Source organism: Dromiciops gliroides, chromosome 1 (genome assembly GCF_019393635.1).
Source record: "Dromiciops gliroides isolate mDroGli1 chromosome 1, mDroGli1.pri, whole genome shotgun sequence".
Classification (NCBI taxonomy): Eukaryota; Metazoa; Chordata; class Mammalia; order Microbiotheria; family Microbiotheriidae; genus Dromiciops; species Dromiciops gliroides.
The window spans coordinates 658,390,277-658,415,054 of NC_057861.1; the positions used below are offsets into that span (position 1 = coordinate 658,390,277).

A 24,778-nucleotide genomic window follows, 5' to 3' on the forward strand; every position below is an offset into this window, starting at 1 on the left:
CTGTTCAGTCACGTCTGACTTTGTGACTCCATTTAGTTGTTTTTTGTTTGTATATTTTTATTTGTTTTTTGGTGTTTTGGTTGGGGGGCGGGGCAATGAGGGTTAAGTGACTTGCCCAGGGTCACACAGCTAGTGTCAAGTGTCTGAGGCTGGATTTGAACTCAGGTCCTACTGAATCCAGGGCTGGTGCTTTATCCATTATGGCACCTAGCTGCCCCCTGGGTTTTTTTTGGGTGGGGAAAGATATTGGGAGTGGTTTGCCATTTCCTTCTCCAGCTCATGTTACAGATGAGGAAATTGAGGCAAAGTTAAGTGACTTGTCTAGGGTCACACAGGGAGCCAGATTTGAACTCAGGAAGATTAGTTTTCTTGATCCAAAGCCCACTGCTCTCTCCACTGTGCCACCTAGCTACCCATGCTATGAATGGAGAAAGTGAGCAAATTCAGAGATTGTGTGTGATAGGGTCCACCGGTAGTAAAGAAGTGTGGAAGGCCTCTAATGCCCTTGCATAATGTTCCTGGGCTCCACCAATCTAGACGTCTGTCTCGGTTAGGCACATTGCTCTGCTGAGCCCCCTGGGTCACATCTCTTTCAGGACATACTGTCCTACCGATTGGTGATAATGTCAAGCACCTCCAGCTTTTAGCTCAGCTGAAGTCCTTGGTTCGCCTATTGCTATGCTTTTTCAGGAAAAGGGGGGAAAAAAAGAACCTTTACCTTTAGAACCAGGATGAAGTCTCCTCGATTCTGCTTCTTCAGAATCTTCACTCAGCATCAGGATCCCGGCTTCAGGCAGAAAATTCTTGCTCTCAAGTCTCTACACTGGGGTGATTTCCTCAGTTTTTCTGGTTTACCCATGTAAATATATGTACAGAGAAAAAGAACTAAAGCTCCCCACATCCAAGAGGCAAGTCCATCGTCTCTTCTAACCCCTCTGCTTTATTTTCTGATTCTTTCACATAAAGACGTGGCCACAAAAGTCAGATGCCCTTATAAAGGTGCAAATGGGCCATTCCAAGTGTGACTAGGGCGTAGTCTGAAAGGGCTTTGTCTTGTCCCCTCACCTCCATTTTTATAGCTTCTGAAGTTTGGCCCATGTTTCATAAAACAACAATCTCTACTTTAAAAGAGCATATCATGTGGTTAAGTTAAAATGCAAAGTCATTTTTTTCTGGGAGACATCAAAGTGTCATGCCCAGAATATCTCATACACATGGATTATGGCAGCCTTGGTTACTGTCTTCCAAAAAACGTTTCTCCCACGCACATGTGACCATGGTGATAACTTTGATAAGTGATCCACCAAACAGCATTAAATGGAGCATAGATGTGTGCTCACTAAAGTTATTTGGAAGTGCTAAGGGGGATGTTCCATTCAGAGTTCAAAGAGGAGAGGGAATTTTCCATAGATAATTAAGATCTCCTACATTTTGTTGTAAATGATGTTATGCTAATTACATCCAACTTCAAAGGACTACCGGGCTTCCTCATTGAAGAGCCACTTAGAAGAGATTGGGCTAGTCATTCACACTAAAAAAATCAAGTGGATGAAAATCACATGCAGTTCAGATTATGACATCTAGGTGGGAAATTGGTCTAGTTAATCTCATTGATGTGTGTGTGCATGCATAAAATTAGATGTGTAATATATGTGAACAATGATGTTATCTCCAAATTGAATATGAGGAGGATAACTGACTCGATCATATTTGGAAAATTCTATAATTCTTTCAGTGAATCCAAGCTGCTTGAAAATATAAATATCTATATTTTTACCATAAGTATTCTACCAATCTAGAAGAAATGTGGTATCTTGAATAGAGAACCAGCCTCAAGTCAAGAAAACCTGACTTTGAAGCTCTTCATCTGAAGCATACTGGGTCTGTGACCTTGGGTAACTCACTTCTTAGTGCCCTAGACCAGAATTTTTTAAACTGAGGGTTTCAACCCCATATGGGGTAACTGAATGTGGGTGTCACAAAAAATTTGGTAGCAAATGTTTGATTTGTATAGCTATTTTATATATCTATATACCCAGCGTCATGCAAAAAATTCTCAGTTGAAAAGGGGTTGCAAGTAGAAAAAGTTTAAGGAGCTCTGCCCTGGACAGCTCTATCAGAGAGAACCATTTTTCCTGGTGGATGGAGTTTTCTTTTACCAATGAAATCACAAGTCCAATCCCTATCTCTCTTCTCCCAATTAAGCCAGATAATCCTGGGAACACTGAAGAATTAAACTAGAAGTATAATAAACAAATTGAAAATTGAAAAGATCTGTAAGGTTTCCACATCAAACTGTTTTCTAACACTAATAATGGAAGAACCACCTCATTTGGATTCTAACATCAAAAACACAAGTGTTGATAAAGCAGTGGCCCTGGATTCAGGAGGACCTGAATTCAAATTCGGTCTTAGACACTTGACACTTATGAGTTGTGTGACCCTGGGCAAGTCACTTAACCCTCATTGCCTCACCAAAACAAAACAACCCCCACACAAGTGTTCTTTGCTGTATGAGGAAGTAAACATGGCACTGAAGACAAAAGAAGTACTATATGTGGCTTTCAATCACTTATTTTTTTAAGTGTGAATGGCTAGATAAGACCTAGTATATGCCCATGGATGTTTGCCCTCAGTTTGACATAATTTGGAGGAATTGATTGTCAAGATACTTGAAAGGAGGAAAATACTGAATGAGTGAAAAAAAATCATGGATATTATAGCTAAACAAATGATATTAAGAAGATTTCACTAACTACTGATCTATGCTTTATAAAGACAAACATAAGCGATCAGAAAGTCTTTCATATAGTCAACTGAAATAGAATATAAAATCTCAGTGTACTTACCGTTAAAAAATACCATTTGATTCAGAGTAGAATGCCTCGTTAAAGTCTCTTCTCCAGCATATATGTATAATACATGTGTATATATGTATGTTAATGTATATTATCAATCTATCAAGTAAGTACTCAAATAATATTAAGAAATCTAGAGGAAATTCTTCTGTATGTCAAATTAAACAACTATGGATGATTTGTGCAAGGACAAGAGTTTCACAGGATAAGAAGACAGGGAGGTATGGTTAGACAGCAGTTCATTTGAAAAAGATCTGTGGGTTTTAGTGAGCTGGAAAACTCTGTAGCAGTCAGCAGTGTAATATAGTAGCCAAAAAAAGCTAGGCTATTGTGAGGCTGTATTAAGAGGCACAGTGTTCAAAACAGAGGAGGTAATAGTCCGGAGTATTATGCTTAATTCTGGGTGCTGCCTTTTTTATTTGGGGGGGGGGCAGGGCAGTGAGGGTTAAGTGACTTGCCCAGGGTCACACAGCTAGTAAGTATCAAGTATCTGAGGTAAAAAAAAAAATTTGTGTGTGTGTGTGTGGTTTTTTGTTTTTTGTTTTTTTGGCGGGGCAGTGAGGGTTAAGTGACTTGCCCAGGATCACACAGGTAGTAAGTGTCAAGTGTTTGAGGCCGGATTTGAACTCAGGTCCTCCTGAATCCAGGGCTAGTGCTTTATCCACTGCGCCACCTTACTGCCTCCTGGGTGCTGCCTTTTGAAAAAGACATCGTCATGGTGAAGAGCATCCAGAAGGGAGAGTGACTAGGAAAGTGATGGTATTAGATAACGTGTCATAAGAAGATGGGTTGAAGGACTTCGGGTGTTCAGAAGAAAGGGCTACTGGATATTTGATAGCTGTTATATGTTAGAATGTCATGGAAGAAGGATTAGACTTCCTCCCCTTGGCTGCAGATACTGGAACTAGGAACCATGGGTAGAAATTGCCAAGAGGTAGATATTGGCTCGATGTAAAGAAGAACTTCTGAACAGAGGTGTACAGAAGTGAAGTGGGCTTCCTAAGGAGGTGGTAGCTTTCCTCTCCCTTGAGATCTTGAAGCAAATGATGAATGACCGTTGACCTGGGAGGTTTTAGACAAGGTTCATGTTCAGTTTTAAGTTGGACTAAATTACTTCGGAGGGCCTTTCTCATTCTGACCTGTAATTCTGTACCATTTGGTGGGAGTACGTACAGCAGTAAACTCATGAATCTATTGGAATGTTTTCCCAGGTTTGTTATATGGCTGCAAATAACAGGCCATTATGATCTGGGATGGTCAATGTGACATGGTGGATAGGCCAGCCTTGGAGTCAAGGTCTGACTTGACTGTGTGACGATGGACAGATCACTTAACTCCTCAGTGCACCCTATTCTTAGCCCCAGCAGTTTAACACCATGAGTTTTTCCACACTTGTTGCCTAGACCTGATGGAATCACAAGTCTCAACCAAGAGGGACACCTCTGGTATGCAGAGAACAAAGCAAATACTTTTTGTGGGACTCCTGTCTATTCAAATAATTTGATAAAAAATATATTGCAAAATTCATGGCCCATGGGAGATGCTGATTTATTAATGAAGATTTAAGATAATAGATAGAGAAGAGGTATTTACAATATTTATTGTCCAGTCAGTGACTGGGAAAATTCTTTATGATGATAAGGACTTGGTGTTTGTTGAAAGGCCTTTTTTGCTTTCATTGAACATGAGGAAGTATCGTATCTGCCCCTTACAGAAAGTGCGTCACCATCCACACCTCTTAGAATATTCCTTCTTTTATCCATTGTACTGTCTGTTTTGGTAATTGGCACCAATTTTTCTTTTTCTTGGAAAGACTTGAATTCAATTGCATCCATGATAAGGATTCCTCTTCTCCAGCCTCCTGGTTCCTCTTGGTTTCTTATAGAAAACTTCCAAAAAAGAAGGAGCTGGTGGTAGACTTTCTCCCCAAGTCCAGTATCCCACCCATTTAGCTCTTTGATCTATAGGATAAAGGGAATATGGGTAAGAACACCTCCATGTGTGGTAGAAGTTCCAGGTAGAAGGAATGTCAAGGGTTGAGGCCGACTTGAGGAATGAAGCATCCAATGTGGATGGAGAGTAATCCAGCATAAGCAGTGCTCTTGCCCTGCCACCTGAATAACTCCCCTGATGTACGCCGTAAAGGTTGGAGTCCTTGCTGGGCAATTGGATATCACTCTCCTCCTTTCAATTTTAAATGAACAGCCACTGATATTTTCAGATACCCCCAAGGCTCGTTCAGCAGGGCTCTTCAGTGACTGCCTTGGCAGCACACGTTTTCCATAAGAAACAAGACGATGTTTCTCCCGGGGTAGATTTGGCAGGCATCGAGCCACTGCATAACCTTGCTCTGATTCCATGAGGTTGGTTTCTGAAGAAATATAATTCAGCATTATAGCTCCTGGACTGCCTAGCATACACCTCTGTCAGCAGTTTTAGGTGTTCAAGTGTGTTTCTGAGGTATGAGCAAGCCACTTGCACAACTGAAATGCAACCTAAGTGCTTAAAGTGGTCAAAACAGCAGAATATTACTTTTGTAACTCATCTCTTATTATCCTGATATTTCTGTTGTGCATTTAGAATGGTGTCATTCTAATGTTAGCACACATACAAAAGGCCTTTCTGCCATCAGTGATGTCTGAGGGTATGGGCATCAACAGAGCCTGGCAATTGAGAAATGGGAGTGAATGGGCAAGACTCAGGTGCTTTTCATAGGATCATGTGATCATAGCTTAAGAGTAGGAAAACTGAGGCACAGAGAGATTGAAGTGAGGCTAATATCTAGAAGGGACCATAAATATAATTGAATCTGTGCCCTCTTCATTTTGAAAATGAAAAAATCGAGGCCCAGAGGGATCAAAAGTTGCCCAAGGTCACTTGGGACTACCAGAACCTAGTTTCAAACCCGTACCCTGTGATTCTAAATGTAGTTCTCCTTTTTTCCTGTGGCATGTTGCTTCCCATTAACTTCATATACTGCTGCTCTATTTCAAATGATGTAATTTTTTTAAATGTCCTGACTTCATGAAAGTAGTAGAGAATTAAACATTTAGGATTCACTAAGTACTTTCTATGTGCTAGGTGCTGTGCTAAGTGCTAAGGTAAAAACACTATTGCCTCCAAGGAGCTTACAAGTTATTGGAAGAGGCAATGTATTTTAGGGTAGAAGCTATAGGAGTAAAGAGAAGGGGGTAGTAGAGAAGCTGAGAAGATAAAAATGGCAAAATTTCCCATTGGATTGGATGTGTGAGGAGAGTGACGGTAAGGAGTTGAGGATGACACAGAGGTGATGAACTTTGTTGCTGGTGCCCTGGATAGTAATAGAGAAAGTTGGAAATAGGGGAGAAGTATTTGGGGGGAAAGATAATGAGTTGTTTTAGTCATGTTGATTTTGAGAAGAAAAAAGTCTGCTCTTACTCTGTTCCTGTTGTCTCCCCTTCCAACAGGCTTATGTTTCTTTGTAGTGAGTAATGGGGAGAATAGTTTCTTAATTAGTGATATCACACCGTTTTGCTAAGGTTTCTGTGGGAACGTGTTGGTGGTCACTTGTTGCAAGCAACAGGATCACTACTCCTGTTTGTTTACTGACCTTGCCCCCCCCCCCCCAGTCAACCCTTCCTCTTGGAATGGTGTAGCAGGATTACACATGGATGGAGAAGCCAATGTGAGGAGAATGATTTTGATTTTTTCCCCTACATGAGCCAATTTTCTCTGTCTCTGTCTGTCTGTCTGTCTGTCTGTCTGTCTGTCTGTCTGTCTGTCTGTCTGTCTCTCTCTCTCTCTCTCTCTCTCTCTCTCTCTCGCTCATGCACAAATCAGGCCATAATCAATATTAAGACCATCGAGAACTGCAATATGCTTTCACTATCTGGGAGACCTTTAAAACAAAACTTTCTCTTCCTAATGTTAAAGTGTACTGGAATTGTCATTCTTGAAGAGGTAAGCTTTATTCTTTCGTCCATTGCATTAATGTGACACAATCACTTGCAGTTTCTAAGAGTGTCAAGCAGGGTTTCCATTTGAGAAAAGATTTCTATGTATTTGGGAGGAGGAGGGGGAGTTCCAAGTTGGATTTCTCTTCTCCCTTCCACAGAAATTCCTCTTAGTAATATACAGCTTGACCATTCTAAATGCCAATTTCCACCTCACCCACAGAACACATAGAGTTCAAACAATGAGACCAAGAGTCTTGTTGTCAAGGAAAGATTGAACCACAGTGCCTACATCATGCTTTTTTTTTTTTTTGGAAAGTTATTTTAGTCCAACTCTCCAAACAGAACAATACTACTGATAGCGTGTGGCCCCTGTTGAAATCCCTCCCTTCCTTTGAGGTCCAGCTCAGAGGCCATCATTGGACTCTTTTACTCCTTCCTCCCAGATGAAAGTGATCCCTCCTACCTCACATTTCTCGTAGTTCTTTGCTTGGTCCTCTCCTTTGTCCGTATCTTGCAGCTTTTTGTGGACATGTCTTTCTTCCATGATGTTGTTGATAAGCTCCTTGAGAGCAGGGTCTAAAGTGTATCTATCTTTGTATCCCCAGTGACTAATGTCATGTGTTGCACATAAGAGGAGCTTAATAGATGATTGCTGTTGAAATGAATAATGCTACCAATAGTGCTTGATGAAGGTATAAATGGGAAGCTTTATCACACCTCTGTTTTCATTTGCCTTAGCTAATGTAAAGACAACAATCCCCAAACAAATTATTTTTGTTTTTCTCTCTTCTATATTGTTGGTAATTTTGGGTTTTTTTGGTAAGGCAGCCTGGCAGTGAATAAGCAGCTGCCTAGAAAATTGTCCGAGAAGTCAGTAGAATTCAACATTTCAGAGAAAATTTGTTTATTCTACAGTAAAATATTTGTTCTGCATATGCTATGGACTTCCTAGGTTTTTCAAGTGTGGTTTTTGTCCTGGAGATTTAATGAGGAATTAATTATAGCATTGGAAGTATATATTTTGTTTTGAAGGTCTTCAACTCTGAGGCATTGCTGTAATACAGCCATATGTTCAGGAATTGCATTTTAAGAGGAGCACCTTTTCATGAGGCCTATTGGGCATAGGGAATAGAACATTGGACTTGGAGTCAGTAAGGCATGGGCTCAAATCCTACTTCTGACAAAGTATGAACTGCATGACCACGAGCAAGTTGTAGTCTTGCTCAGCCTCAGTTTACTCAACTGTAAAATTTAGATAATAATACCTGCCTGCCTTACCAAGGCTGTTATGAGGTAAAGTAAAATGTAAATGTAAAGCATTTGCAAATTTGAATGTGCTATGAATTTCTTAGTTATTAATTATATTAATTAGTTGTTTATACATACATAATGGCTATATAGAAGGCATGAAAGTTCATTCAGTAGTAAAAAAAACCAAACCATTACTGTGAGATTCTGATCTATTTCTTTTACATTGTTTAGAAAAGGGCTTAGAGAAAATCTTTGGTTTGACCTTACTGTTTTTTACATGTCCAGGGAGGAAACATTGTGGGATGATCTTCTTTAAGGAAAGCTCCTATCTAAGTGCTTGCTCACTGAATTGCATTTCACAATTAAAGTGCTACCATATTGATTTCTTCTCCCCTTCTTCATTATTAATTGATGTTTCCTGAGCACCCACAATGTGTTCTGTCTAGTCTCGTTGCATGACACCTAAAGAGCCAGTCCTTAGCTTTTAGGGTCTTTCACTCGAAAAAAAATGCAATATTATAGAGTGTTCATGGCTTGTGGACCTTGGCTAAGGGTTTGTTTATTCTAGTGCCACCAATCTGATATACGGTGGTATGTGCCATTCTCATATCTAAGGATGTCATACTAAGATACTTCCTTCAGAATAAGCTCTCTTATGTTTTCATGATGCCCAGGATCTATTGGAATTAAGTTACATCCTGGAAATGGAATGAGTGATTGCAACAGAGGAGAAATTCCTTACCTATCCTCTCTTTTTTTTTTCCCTTGTCTTATCCACCAACCTCACATCAGTGTTAAGAAGGGACAGCACTTTTCCATTGTCAAGTTCTGTTAATTTACTGCTGGGGAGGATTCTGTGGAGTTAAATGAACCAACAAGCTTGTTTAATTAGAGGGTGTGATATCCTCATAACTTCCTCTGCCATAGGTAACAAGAAAAAAATGCCCACTCCATTTGTATGCCTTGGTACAGGAAGCGCTCAGAAGAGACCAAATTATTGGCTAAGATGTGTCTATTGTTTGCCTTTCAGGATAGCATTCTGTTATAGCTACTGTACTGATGATGTGACTACAGCAGAGATCTCAGTGGGAAGAGGCCAAGGTGCCAGGCCTCAGTAATCGGATTCCTCAGCAATGTTAAATTGGTCTGGAGGCCTCATTCCAGCTCTTGCACCAGGGTCTATGCCAGCCCTGCTGAGCCCCTGATATGGACTCGGGAAGCTTCTCATCCAGCAAAAGTGACTCATGTGTCCTTTGAATTGCCCTGTCCCAGCACTGAATCCAAGCCATTAAGCATGTAGCAAGGGGCAAGTGCACGCTTGTACATGGTGCTAGAATACCAAATTAACCTCTTATTGAGAGTCTTTAGGAGAGAGGTTCCTCATAGCAAGACTCTCTTTTTCCTGCCTCTGTAACTTTGCAGCCAACCTTTCTCTTAAGAGTTAGAATATGGTAAAGCAATGATTGGCATCTCCTCCAGAAGCAGGACGGCCCTAGATCTCTGGTTTGGTGAATTTGGCAGTGCCTCCTATATCCAAGCCTGCTCTGGGGAAGTAGAAATGACTGAGGTGAGGCCTCTGACTGTTTGTCCACTTAATGCTGGGCAATCAAGTTTAAACTGATAAACACACAGGGAGAGATTCTAATTCGCATTTTGATCTTTCAGCGATGTGGTAGATGGCTTTTTATTTCAGCCTGTTTACTGCATGTCTTAATCAGCTCTTTAATGAAGACCCAGCAGCATATCTACAACTTCCCTCTAATTTTACAATTTTTATAATGAGAGTTCTTGAAGTGTGAAAAGTGTTCTCTAGAAATTCAGACAGCATCTTAAATTGCTTTTAAAGGAGCAGTACGCATGCTTCTTCTGTCTCTGTCATTTGATGAGCTTTGGATCCTGAGGAGGGAAAAAAAATCAATCAGACTATCACAGCAAAAAAAAAAAAAAACCCAAACCCTGAAGCAAGAATTGCTTCAGAATTTCCAGAGGACTTTCCAGTGACCCCATGGAATTTCAATGGATTCCCCCAAAGCTTCGATCTTCTTACTTAATCTTTTGACTCCAAAAGAGGTTTTCCATCATTTGATAGAACAAGGTTAGTTGGTATCTTATTTGTCAGAGATATTTTCCGAATGCTACTGTAGGGAGCATGGGTGGAGGGGGTCCATTTTGTTTTGTTTTGTTTTGTTCCTAAGTCATATCTCTAGACCAAAATCTCCAGAGCACTTCTGAGAACGAGAGTTATCTCATGAACTGTAGGTCCCTCTGTGCAGACAATGAATGACCTTCTAAAACTTCTGAGATACCACCCTACTTCCTCCCTTTCTTTTCTTGTCCCTTGCTATCCATCTTTATCTCCTTGTTCAACTCACACATTTCCTCTCCTAAGGACAGGGGAGTTGGCAAACTGCCTATTGCCCTAATGGCCTCTATTAGCCTTGTATCATTGCAAAGGAATGCATGAATTCTCCATAAGGTATGTACTATCTCTTTGCATATTAGGCACTCACTACCTGCTTTCATAACCGGTCATTCAACCAGAATTGCTATTTTACATATCTAACATTTTTGTTCACTTGGATTACCTCCCAAGACACAGAGCTCATTTTAATGAAGATCCCAAGGGTATCCATCATGAAATATTACTCCAGCATGCTTTGTGATACATGAAAACATTATGCAAGGGAGCAAACCAAGAGCCATAGATGATACAAAAGAGTAGTGTCACTGGCTAGAACACCTTTGGGTTAGTAATCCACAGATTGCCTGCTTGAGACTTTCTACATATTCACAAGGTCCCACAGATGGGCCAAGCAGACTACATACAACAGAAGCAAGCCCCAGTTGGCAGGGTGCTAGCCTCAACCGTATTTCCCTGCTACTATTTAAATTGTGTCCCATATTGGTGGGTTACACATGTGATCACAAATTAATCCTTTCTTCTCTGAAAATTTGGTTTTGAAGAACAGCTGTGTCTCCCTTCTGAATTCCTTAATTATTTATCCTGTCTGATATGTTAAACCTTTCATTAGTGTGGGTAAATTGCCAGAAGTACACAGAACTGCTTAGATCATGTAGCAAACAGTATAAACATTTGATAGGGACATTTGATGACACTGAATGTTGAGCCAAAATATACTGCAGAACCAAATACTATGGGATTGATGGAGGTAGTTTGTTGATTGAGGTTGGGGGGAGAGGGAAGGTGGAATTTTAATGTGCTTTTTTTTTCCTTTAAAGAAAATTCGTTTGAGAATAGTCACGTGGACATAGCACATGTCACCTGGACTTGTAGAGAAGGGAACCAATTCCTTCCTCATATGGCTTCTATTAAATTTGGAGTCTGCATGTTCATGTGTTGAATCCAACTTGACTCAAGATAATTATTTCATATCTTAGTTACTCTTTACATTGTCAAAGTTGTTATATGAATGCCAGGGTTTCTCTCATCTACTATTCTTAAGAGCATATCTAACTTCTGTATTGAAAAATGATTAATACAATGAAGATGCTTAGGATGATCAACTTAATATATAACATATACTGCCATTTACTAGAAATAAAAATTTAACCTCCACCAGTGGGTCATTTAATAAACTTGTTTTCATTCTTCATCTTCATGAGGCTTGGGTGTTACCAAGCAGATCTCATGTGCTCATTTTCTCACTTACCTCATCGTTCTCATGCTCAGTCAATTTGAAATAAAACCCCATAAACAAATCCCAGAGCTCTTCAAGCTCATCACTTCTGTTGATTCCCCTCTATGAGTTTGGACTGTTGTATTGGCCCTACATGTTGCAGTTTGGGCAATCTAGTGGTCTGTGTTCCATGAATGCTATTAGAGGAATAGTGCTTGGGTTCCCAATTACTGGGGTTTTTGTGACCTCTCTTTGCTGAACTGGCCCAAAGTATATTTATTCCATAACATTGATGCCCGAGGTTTGTTACCTTCCCTATTTATAGGATTGGGCGGGGCGGAGAGGGGATGGGGGATGAGGAATAAAAGAAACTACTAACCTAGGCTAACAAGAAATCCCTTTGTTAATAATGTGATTGAGTTGAAAGTTCCAAAGCTATAGGAGACTAGGGTATCAAACCAGGTTTCTCGAGTGGAAAGAAGAAAAATGTACCCTATGGTCCTGCATGTGGTGTTTCAAATTCTATTTCTCAAAGACTTTACAGGATAGAATTAGTAACTATTGAATCACATGGCTGTGAGGCTTCAGTTTTATTTCTGGTCAGGAAGCCTTCAATCAGAGAAAAGGTTAGACCTATGGAAGGGCTCCTGCACTTTGTTTCATGAATGTTCCCTTCACACAGATGTAATTTTGACTTCATGGGCCTATGCAATGTGCCAATGAGATGACTTGAAGATGGCTTGTTAGGTTAATAGAAATGGAACTGGATAAGTGGTAGGGTTTTTTTGAGAACAATGTGCTACATCAGATATCATCCTAGCAATAAACTTTATATATAGGATGGAATTGTGAGATGTCTCAGCATAACCTAAAGAAGACCCAACATCCCCCTTTATGGATTCTAGCTTCTGGCAAAATTAAAGAAGCTATTAACCAAATTTCAATGGTCTCGCTTTTTTAAATTAATTAATAAATTATTATTTTTTCAATCTTTTATCTCTTGCCACTCTGCATTTGCACAATACTTGGGCTGTATTTCTTCCTAATTTCCATCTCTCTGAATGCTTATCTTCACTATTTAGCTTGGGTGCCACCTCCTCTGTGAAACTTTCCCTGATCTTTCCAGTTGCTAATGCTATCTGAAACTAATCAGTTATTTGTGTACATCTACTTCCTTCCAGTAGAATGTAAGCTTCTTAAAAGTAGGGCTTGGTTTTTGTTTAGGGATTGTGGGTGTTTTTTTCCCTATTTATTCATTCATTCATTCATTCAGTTATTTGTTTGTTTATTTATTTTGGTTTTGTATCCCTAGGACCTGTCTTATATATATAGTAAATACTAATAAATGTGTATTGAATTGAGTTTAATTGAACTTTTGAAGTAAGGCTCTTAAAATTCTGAATAATGAAAGCATGTAATAAACTCATTTAATTTTGCAAATAGGTGGCCTTAAAATCGCACAAGACATCAACCTATGCTCATAAAGTATTTTTCTATTGCCAAATCTTATCGGGGGTATTTGGAGGTTGCCCAGGAGAAGTACTGAATAGAACTTCAAATGTTTAGCATCTTTTGAGTTCAGTGTTCTGTGCTTCACAAAGCAACCCCGTGTTTGAGTATGTTCAAAATGTAAATGTAAACCTAAAAATATATACTATTAAAATATTTTCAAGGTCTAATGAATAATTAGAATGGTTTCGTGTCATGGAGGTCCAAAACATGGATAGTAGATTATTTATGTTTTAAACCATCTGTTTGTTGTAGCTGCATCAATCTAGCCTGGTAAGATCATAGTTGTTCTTTGGAGTCTTGTTATTTGCAAGCAACTTGACATCAAGGGCCTGGTGTTGTCTTGCATATTTTAAGTTTGATTTGTAGATTCATCTCATGATGTTTTGGTAGTTCAGAAGCTTCCTCTCCTGCTTTTGATTTTGCTGGTTTCACAACCAAGAATGAAATATTGCTAATTCCATTACTGGAGTATTTTAAAATTATGTAGGTATGAGATGGAAGGATTTTTTCTTTACATCAGATGATTAGAGCAGACCCATGAGTGTTTTTTTACCTTGAAGGTTTACTGCTATTTCCATTGATCAAATAGACAAATATTCACAATTTATTTCTCACCTTTTATTTGGTGATTTGACAGAGCATTAAAACATGCTCTGAAAATGTGTCCTTTGCTGGTTGATGTATGGGTCAATCTCAGTTCTCAATCTCTCTCTCTCTCTCTCTCTCTCTCTCTCTCTCTCTCTCTCTCTCTCTCTCTCTCTCTCTCTCTCTCTCTCCCCCTCTCTCTCCACACACACACACACACACACACACACCCCCGATAGATACACTCACACTCATGCTTACATCACGTTTCAGTTTCTTTGATAGCTTAGTCCATGCTTTTGATTTCTGTTTTCTTCTCTATGACAGCATCTGTAGAAGAAATGTATCTGAACAAAGGCAAAATGTCTCTCAAAATAGGCTGCATCCTGATTTCTGTTCTTGGTGGTGAAAACATCAGATTGAAGGCCATTCAGCTGTACCTGATGTTTGTTCCTCTCTGCTGCTTCAAGATTAACCTCTTCTGTGACTCAGTGTTGCTTTTGAGGAAGAGACAGCAGCAACATTAAAGCTAGAACCCTGTAGAAAGAAAGGCATGCTCATCTTTTTTCCATCTTGCTTATTTTTCTGTTCTCATAACCCTTTCATCTCCTTTGTATCAGAACATGTAGACTTACTGGTTTGGGTTTGCATCTAGACCTTAGTCTTCTCAATAATAACTTCAGAAGATAGCAGGATGTTGAAGAGTTTTGCATTTGTGTAGACACACATTCACACACACACAATGAAACAACGGTGCTGGAGGGGCCCTGGCTTCCTATGGAAGAACCTTAGTTTTTGTTGTTGTTGTGCAAACCCGGCTCAAACTTTCCAAAGGACACACAGCAGAAAGCCTTTTGTTGCCTTATTTCTAAAGGCCTGAAGTTTTTAAGGGAAGAGATTTTGTTTTCCTCCTGGCTACACAATGGAGCTTTCAGAGAACCCCTTTTAAAAGGAATAGCTACAGCCTTTGTGTTGAAGGGTGTGTCTGTTGGCAGGGTCTGCTGATGCAGACAGACTGGCTGGTGATTAACAAAGGTCATTAGACTTTGGAATCTGGCAAGCAGAGTCAGATGGTATGTCTTCTGTGTGTAGAAGGACGACTCCCAAGAGGCTGAGGCTTTCTGGAGGTTCCCCCCCCCCCCAGTCCCCCTCCCCCCTTCTTTTAAGAGCTGTTGGACTGTCTGGACCAGGATCTTCCTCCTCTAAGCAACACGGTGTGGCTGGGACTAATGAATGAATTGATCAGTCATGGGGCTTAAAAAGAACCTTCCGAGATCTTTGTGAATGCTATTTGAAGGAAGAGAAGAAAAAGGTGTTCATTTTGATAGCAATGGAAACAGTTAATTCTTTGTTGGGAAAGAGTGGAGTACCCGCTCCGGCCACACACTGCTCTCCTGGTGCTGATTTCTTATATATCAACCTAGCAGAGTCTTGTCTGCTGGAGATGGAGCTGAGATAAGTGGGGCCATGTTGTGCACGGACGAAAAGCTAGGAGGCTCTCGGTGCATGAGTTGTCTGAGCTAAAATGGCTGCTCCTGAGTGAGTGAAGCTCAGGACTGGGACAGCTTACTGAGTCTTAAAGCTTCAGTGACGCAGGAGCTCCTATCTCTTGAAAGTGTGATAAACACATTCTGCAGAGCTGTGGCTTGTTTGGCTGAGATGAAAGGGACTCAGCTTGGGGGATGGGGAGTGAAAACTGGATGATCTGCTTTTCTGTGAAGTGCTCTAAATGCAGGAGTCGTCTGCACCATGGAAAAATTTGTTTTCAGGTCTAATGGACTGTGCGAAAGGAGACATTGGGGTGGGGCTTCGGTCCCTGCTGTAATTTGATCCAGAGCACATAGCAACCTCTTCCACACAATTTGGGCTTCTTGCTTAGACATAAAAGCTTGAGGGTCTCGTTTGTGGCAAGTCTGGGAGCTGAAAAGAACCTAGGGCAGCATGTATTATTATTATTATTATTGTTATTATTATTATTATTATTGTTGTTGTTGTTGTTGTTGTTGTTGTTGTTGTTATTGAGAAAGGAGGAATGACTTAAGTGCAAGGGGAGAAGGTAAATAACTAGTGTCTCCCTCTGTAAATTCAGCTCGTCCAGAATTGGACTTGCCAGGAGTTATTTTAGCAGGCTATCAGGAGGAGCATTCTTTCATGTAAAATCCTGATGCCATGCCCACTTGGGATACATTGACATCATATTACAGGACTTGGATTCTGCTATAGGAATTCTTTTATCTTTTGCAATGAATGCATAGAAGTTAGCCTCAAGAAAGGTTGTTGGCTGCTGTTTTGCCCCTTTAGACCTCTCCAGTTCTAGATTAGAGCAGTCCAATGGGGCATGTGGGAAGTAATCCATTCATTAAGGTAATAGCTTTTCAGCTGTGCCTAGGAATTGTTTAAGGGTGGGAGGGCCTTTTACCTCCCTAATACCTTTGTTCAATTCTCAGGATTGGGAATCTTCATTGAGCTAATCCAAAGTGTTCTATAAATTTTAAACCCACACAGTGTCAAAATAGATATGGTTGGACAAGGTCTTTCTTTCACAACGTTCTCACAACCTTTAGATCGGGGTTCACACTGCATGCTTGTGACAAGGAGGGGATGGAAAGGAAGGACTTTGCAGTTTTTTTAATAAAATAGACAAACCAAGATATAATTTTGAATCCGGAAACCCCATAACTCTATAATATTGATTGTTGCAGAAGTTTGTGAGATCTTTGAACCCAGTTTCAGCCTGGGAAATTCTCAGATACCGGAGAGATCGGTAGGAGAGGACTGATATTCTATTGCTTCTCTGTGGAGGAAGATGCTGCACAATTAGACCCAAATTAGATCTTCAGAGGGTTTTTTCCCCCTCCTAAGAACTGTGCAGATGCTGAGCATTATAAAAACGCTAAGCTTCTTCACAGACTCTTCTAATAGGTGTAACTTGATTTAAATGAGAAGCAGTGGAATTTCTTCTGGTCCTCAGTTTCCTAGTTTATAAAAGGAGGTCAGTTAAAGACTCCCAAGGTCCTTTCTGGTTCTAAAATTCCACAACTAAGTTTTAAACAAGTAGAGAAGCTCATGAGCTAATTAGAAATCCAATAGGGAAGTTCAGGGATCAACAAATGTCTGATGATGTGAGGATTTCTTTAGTGCCAAAAGGCTGATGCTGTCAAACTTCTAGAAAAAGCACATTTGTCCAAACCAGATAGAGAGCTGCTCTATCCCCATAACCCTTAGTGTTATCAGATTATTGTCAAAGGGGACACCATCACCTTTCTCTATGATTATATGTGCATATATGTATGAGGGATCCTAGGTATACTTGGTAATATGGTCTCAGAGGCACACTTAAATGTATTCTTTCAGCTAATGGACATCCATTAGGATGGGCAAACCATCCTAAGGTGTATAAGTAATGTGAGTTATTAATTTTTTTATGTCTTCTTTCAGAATTTCCTAATGTAAAGGAATAAACCCAGATCATGGAGGTACTGCAGTGTGATGGCTGTGATTTCAGAGCCCCATCCTATGAAGACCTCAAAGCTCATATTCAGGATGTCCATACTGCATTTCTGCAACCAACGGATGTTGCTGAGGACAATATTGAGCCACGCTCTGGATCTGTGAATGCCAGTAATCAGACAGAGGTGGAATTTTCTACTGTAAAGGATGAATTCACAATTGCAGAAGATATATCAGGTAAATCTATACTTATCTGAATAGATGTGATCTGCTTTAATTGCTTCAATTTATTTTTAGGAGACAGGCTTGATACTGATAGGAGGACATCATCTCATGTGGTGCCTTCTCTGTGAGGCATTAAAATGATTCTCTTTGTTTTCATATCTCTTACTATTCCTGTCCATGCACACTACAGTACTGTCTAACTAAACTAAACTAGTCATTGTTCTCCAAACACATACCTTAAACTTATGTGCCTTTTTTGTTGTTGTTGTTGCTTCCATCTGGACTAGTCTTCCCTAAATAGATACCTCTGCCTGTTGAAATTCTACCTGTCCTTCAAAGACTAACTCAAATTCCATTTCCTCTATGAAGTCTTTTCCATTCCCTATCAGTACTATATACATTTTCTCCTTCCTTTAAACACATTTTGCCCCATCCGCTTATCTTTTGCAGCCTCTTATTGTAGTTATTTGGGTTCATATATCATTCCCTCCATTAGAGCTTTTAGATAATAAGGACCGTCTTTTACTCATCTTTTATGCCCTTCCTTCCACCTTTAGGGTCTTCTCCAGTGTCATTTTTGCCCACAGTATATGCTCATAAATGTTTGTTCAAATGAATTAAAATGTCTTCAGAAATTGCAGAATGAGTACAAGGAACCTGAGACTTCTATTTAATAGATAACTAGGACATTTTTGTAGGTAAAATCTCCATGCCCTAATTATCATATTTCATCTTCAGCTATTAGCAGTGAAAGATGTTTATAGTAATCTGTGCTCAGAGGTCAGCCTTAAGGGCATCATCATGAAACTGAAGGTAACTTTCAGTTTGGAAGGAAGGTATATGACAGCTTTGGTAGATGAAAGTACATGAGCAACCGGAAAGGTTCTTCCTTTGATCATCTACTTACGTTATTTCCTCTTGGGTTCTCTAATACCATGCCATCAGTGCAAAATATCTAGAAAGCCCTATCTAGCTGGAAAATCCTTGAGTAAGGGCCCAGAAAATAGACTGTGTATCTATTTTCCAAGGAACGGAGCAAAACTGGGGAGGGACTCGTAGCTTGAAGCTGGCCAACTAGGTGTGAGCTGCCACAGAAGCTCACAAAAGACTGTTTCCTAATTCTTAGAGGGCTGGTGATCTTTATCACTTGAGAGAGTTGCTAGATATAGATATAGGTATAGGTATAGGTATAGGTATAGGTATAGGTATAGGTATAGGTATAGGTATAGGTATAGGTATGGAAGAGATCACAGATCCTTGAAGTATAATTGGAATGGCCTTAATTCTATGATGGGATTTCTAATTGTCTTGTTTCCTTTTTTCCCCTCCTTATCTCTCCCTACCCCCCTTCTGCTTTAGGTCAAAATGCAGCTACCATGGGGACTGGAAGTTACTATGGTCACAGCCCAGGTTATTATGGTCACATCGCCCCTCATCCGAAGCCAACAAGTAAATTTTTCCAGTGCAAGTTCTGTGTTCGTTACTTCAGGTCAAAAAACCTCCTCATAGAACACACTAGGAAGGTCCATGGTGCACAGGCTGGTGGAAATTCACTTGGGCCTTCTGCCACCGGATCCTTAAATTATAATATCATGATGCATGAAGGATTTGGAAAGGTCTTCTCTTGCCAGTTTTGTACCTACAAGTCTCCAAGGAGGGCAAGAATCATCAAGCATCAGAAGATGTATCACAAAAATAACCTGAAAGAGACCTCTGCTCCCCCAAGCACACCCCCTTCACTGTCTGACCCTGTGGCTGCATCGGTCCCAGTACAAGACCCCTGCAAAGAACTTCCAGCTGAGGTGGTAGAGCGCAGTATCTTGGAATCCATGGTTAAACCCTTGACCAAGTCAAGGGGCAACTTTTGCTGTGAATGGTGTAGCTATCAGACCCCCCGTCGAGAACGCTGGTGTGACCATATGATGAAGAAGCATCGAAGCATGGTCAAAATCCTATCCACTTTGAGGCAACAACAAGAAGGAACCAACCTACCTGATGTTCAGAAGAGTTCCCCGAGTCCTGTCCCAAATTCCAGCTACGTATCCATGAATGCTGCAAGCCGGGAGATGCCCAATGCCAATGTTTCTAGTTTCCGGGGTTCCATGGGCAACTCTCTCATTAGATCCAGTTCTTCTCCAGCTTCTAAATATTCTCCTGTGTCTTATCCTCCAATAAAGCCTAAGTCACCTCACAATTCTGGCCTAGTTAACTTGCCTGAGAGATCCCGTTACGGAATGGCTGACATGACAAATTCTTCCACTGACCTGGAAACTAACAGCATGTTAAATGATTCTAGTTCTGATGAAGAATTAAATGAAATAGACAGTGAGAATGGCTTGAATTCTATGGATCACCAGACCTCAGGAATGTCTGCAGAACAACTGATGGGATCCGATGGGAACAAATTATTGGAAACAAAGGGGATACCTTTTAGAAGATACATGAATAGGTTCCAGTGCCCTTTTTGTCCTTTCCTTACCATGCATCGACGTAGCATCTCCCGCCATATTGAAAACATCCACTTGTCTGGAAAGACGGCCGTCTACAAATGTGATGAATGTCCATTTACTTGCAAGAGTTCATTAAAACTTGGAGCTCATAAACAGTGTCACACAGGTACGACATCTGATTGGGATGCTGTGAATTCCCAAGGTGAAAGTATTTCTGCCTCACTAAACGAAGGCCCGATGTCTTATGAAAGTGCAAATATGAATGGTAGGAAGACGGGAGTCATGCTAGACACCTTGCAGCAGCAGCAGCAGCAACAGCAGCAGCCGCAACATCAACAATCTCAACCGCAGCAGCCCCAGCAGCCGCAGCCCCAGCCGCAGCCCCCGCTGCCCCAGCCACAGCAGCAGCAGCTGCCGCAGCCACCACCACCACCACCGCCACCTCCACCGCCACCTCCACCAACACAGTCCCAACCTCAACACCCTTACAAATGTACCATGTGTAATTATTCCACGACAACTCTGAAGGGTCTCCGAGTCCATCAGCAGCACAAACATTCGTTCTGTGACAACTTGCCAAAATATGAGGGGCAACCCTCAAATATACCATTGGAAAGTGAGACTGACGGCCACACCTCTTCCAGCAACACTGTGAAGAAAAGTCAGACCTCAATTCTTGGCCTATCCTCCAAGAATAACTTCGTCGCTAAGGTTCCGAGGAAGATTTCAAATGATTTCCCTCTAGATTTATCACCGGTGAAGAAGAGAACGCGAATTGACGAGATAGCGAGCAACCTGCAGAGCAAAATTAACCAAACCAAGCAGCAGGAAGATGCAGTGATCAATGTGGAAGATGATGAAGAGGAAGAAGAAGAGAATGAAGTGGAGATTGAAGTGGAATTAGACAGAGAAGAGGAGCCAACGGAGTCAATGATGGACGTTCCAAGTTCTTTTGCAGCTCAGCAGATATGGGCGAGAGAGAGTAATGATCCTCAGAAAGAATCTAACTTCAGAAATGTGCCACATGATTATAATGCCACCAATGGGGCGGAGATTGAGCTGACTCTCTCTGAAGATGAAGAGGACTATTACTGCGCTTCAGTGAACATGAAAGATCACCAAGCTTCAAATACAGCTCTTCTCAACAACCAGCCCAGCATATATGGTGCTGATCACAACAATGAAAGTGCAGAATTCAATGACTCTGGGAGGCTTTACTATTGCAAACACTGTGACTTCAGTAACAAATCTGCCAGAAGTGTCAGCACCCACTACCAGCGGATGCACCCATACATTAAATTCAGCTTTAGATACATTTTGGATCCTAATGATCACAGCGCAGTGTACAGATGCCTTGAATGCTACATCGACTACACAAATTTTGAAGATCTGCAGCAACATTATGGTGAACATCATCCCGAAGCAATGAATGTACTCAACTTCGATCATTCGGATTTGATCTATCGATGTCGTTTTTGTTCATACACGAGCCCGAATGTTAGAAGCCTGATGCCACATTACCAAAGAATGCATCCAACTGTTAAAATTAACAATGCCATGATATTCTCGAGCTATGTGGTGGAACAGCAAGAGGGACTCAATGCTGAGTCACAGACCCTGAGGGAGATTCTGAATTCTGCTCCCAAAAACATGGCCACATCTACCCCAGTGGCTCGCGGGGGTGGAGTACCAACAGCATTTGGTAAGAACACTCCTTCAAAGACTTTCACTACAGAATGTGAAAATCAGAAAGACCCTTCGGTCAACACCGTTGTCGTTTATGACTGTGATGTGTGTTCGTTTGCAAGCCCGAACATGCATTCGGTATTGGTTCATTATCAGAAGAAACACCCTGAAGAAAAGGCTTCCTACTTTAGAATCCAGAAAACCATGCGCGTGGTGTCTGTGGACAGAGGCTCTGCCCTTTCTCAGCTATCCTTTGAGGTGGGTGCTCCAATATCTCCCAAAATGCCCAACATGGCTTCCCCGCCCCCCCCACAACCCCCACCACCAGACCTCAGCACTGAGCTTTACTACTGCAAACACTGTTCCTACAGCAATCGGTCAGTTGTGGGGGTGCTTGTCCATTACCAGAAAAGACATCCAGAAATTAAGGTTACTGCCAAATATATCAGACAGGCCCCTCCTACGGCAGCCATGATGAGAGGCGCCGAGGTGCCCCATGGTGCCCCGAGGCCACCTGTCCCCATGCAAAGATTGAGCCGAGGCAGCTCAGAAAGAGATGTCCCTCCTGTGGAGAATGAGATGTTCTTTTGCCAGCACTGTGATTACGGAAACCGTACGGTGAAAGGAGTGCTCATTCACTATCAGAAGAAGCACCGAGACTTCAAGGCCAATGCGGATGTCATCCGGCAGCACACAGCTACCATTCGGAGCCTCTGTGACCGTGGTCAGAAGAAATCTGGTGGCTGTATGCTTGTCCCTTCCTCCAGTACGGAACGGGAGAAAGCAAAACTTCGAGCTCTTAAGTGCAGGCAGTGTTCTTACACCTCCCCTTACTTCTATGCACTGAGGAAGCATATCAAGAAAGACCACCCCAGCCTCAAGGCCACAGTTACTTCCATTTTGAGATGGGCATTTCTAGACGGCTTAATAGAAGCTGGCTATCACTGTGAATGGTGTATTTATTCGCACACAGAGCCCAGCGGTTTGCTTCTGCATTACCAAAGGAGGCATCCTGAGCATTACGTTGACTATACATACATGGCAACGAAGCTCTGGGCAGGGCCAGATCCATCCCCTCCTTCCCTCACGATGACCGCTGAAGCCAAAACTTACAAATGCAGGGACTGTATTTTTGAAGCCTCTTCCATTTGGGATATCACCAATCACTACCAAGCTTTCCACCCTTGGGCCATGAATGGCGATGAGTCCGTCTTGCTGGATATCATCAAGGAGAAAGATGCTGCTGAGAAAGTCATCACACCCTCCGAAGAGATGCCCAGCCAGGTCAATTGTGAAAATAAGATGATTTCCCCCCTTCCTGAGCAAGATGCCGAATGCACAGAGGATGCGAGGCTCTCCCCAGAAAAAAGCATCCAGTTGACCTCAGCTAATCCTGCCATATCCTCTACCCCCTATCAGTGTACGGTCTGTCAATCTGAATATAATAACTTACACGGTCTTCTCACCCATTATGGCAAGAAACACCCAGGCATGAAGGTGAAAGCTGCAGATTTTGCCCAGGACATAGACATCAACCCCGGTGCTGTTTACAAGTGTAGGCATTGTCCATACATCAACACCCGCATCCATGGAGTCCTCACTCACTATCAGAAGAGACATCCATCAATCAAGGTGACTGCAGAAGATTTCGTGCACGATGTGGAACAGTCTGCTGACATGACCCAGACTGAAGTAGAGGAGACGAGCAGGATTTTCAAGCAGGGATACGGTGCTTACAGGTGCAAACTCTGCCCTTACACTCACGGTACTTTGGAGAAGCTCAAGATTCACTATGAGAAGTATCACAACCAGCCGGAATTTGATGTGTTTGCCCAGTCACCCCCTAAGGTGGCCGTCACCCTGGAGCCTGAGATGCCAGCAGCAGAAGTCAGTCCCTCCCAAGTCCCTACTGCCGATGAAGAAGTAGCAGAAGTGTCTATGCCCGCTTCTCATTTCTCTGCTTCCCACCTGGTCTCCCACACCGTGTTCCGGTGCCAGCTTTGCAAATACTTCTGTTCCACGAGGAAAGGGATCGCCCGACACTATCGAATCAAGCACAACAACGTCCGGGCCCAGCCAGAGGGGAAAAACAACCTGTTCAAATGTGCTTTGTGTTCTTACACCAACCCCATCCGGAAGGGTCTGGCAGCCCACTACCAGAAACGGCACGACATCGATGCTTACTACACCCACTGCTTGGCGGCCTCTAGGACAGTGAGTGACAAACCGAGTAAGGTGATTATCCCCTCTCCTCCCAAGGATGACTCCCCTCAGTTGAGCGAAGAGCTAAGGAGGGCAGTGGAGAAAAAAAAGTGTTCCCTCTGTTCCTTCCAATCCTTCAGCAAGAAAGGCATCGTGTCCCATTACATGAAGCGTCACCCTGGGGTGTTCCCAAAGAAGCAGCATGCCAGCAAGCTGGGTGGTTACTTCACCGCCGTCTATGCCGACGAGAATGAAAAGCCAGCCCTGCTGGAGGAGGAGCAGCCCGAATTCGAGAGGCCTGATCTGGAGACCACCGCTGAGGCACAAGAAATCGAGTGGTTGCCCTTCCGCTGCATCAAGTGTTTCAAGCTGTCCTTCAGCACAGCGGAGCTGCTGTGCATGCATTACACCGACCACCACAGCAAGGACCTGAAGAGAGACTTCATCATCCTGGGGAATGGCACCCGCTCTCTGGGCTCTGCCTTTCAGTGTAAGCACTGTGATAGTAGACTGCAAAGTATGGCAGAACTGACCTCACACTTGAACAGTCACAATGAGGAATTCCAGAAGCGTGCCAAACGTCAGGAGAGGAGGAAACAGCTTTTGAGCAAGCAGAAATATGCAGATGGTGCTTTTGCAGATTTCAAACAAGAGAGGGTAAGGATATGTTTTGATTTCCCTTCCCCCAGGAGGCTCCTCATTACTAGTGCCCACATGCACTTCTTCATTGGCAGCCAAAACTGCTACAGGCTTACTAGTGACTTAGCATGCCAGGGAGCTCAAGAAGTCAATTAAACATTTCAAGCTTGATTATGCCCCCATCTCTGTGCCTCACCCCTCTCTGCGTCCCCCATCCCTCTCCCTCAGACTCCTCCCAAGGCTCCCTGGGAGGTTTTTGTTGATTTCTATTTATTTCTTTCTGCCAAGTAACCTCCTTATCTGAAACCTAATTGCGCACAGCTTTCTATCATAAGGCAATTGTGGGC

At 42.0% G+C, this 24,778-nt stretch overlaps 1 protein-coding gene across 5 annotated transcripts in view; it reads left to right on the forward strand.

The window, feature by feature from the left end:
* Window positions 1–24,778, forward strand: part of ZNF462 (zinc finger protein 462) — a 155,689-nt gene that overhangs the window by 51,443 nt on the left and 79,468 nt on the right. For all 5 annotated transcript variants that reach the window (XM_043965237.1, XM_043965257.1, XM_043965245.1 and 2 more), the window contains exons 2-3: window positions 17,218–17,466; window positions 18,814–24,449. In XM_043965237.1, the coding sequence (XP_043821172.1) occupies window positions 17,250–17,466; window positions 18,814–24,449 (5,853 nt within the window). In that variant the 5' untranslated portion in view covers window positions 17,218–17,249. The remainder of the gene's footprint in view (window positions 1–17,217; window positions 17,467–18,813; window positions 24,450–24,778) is intronic.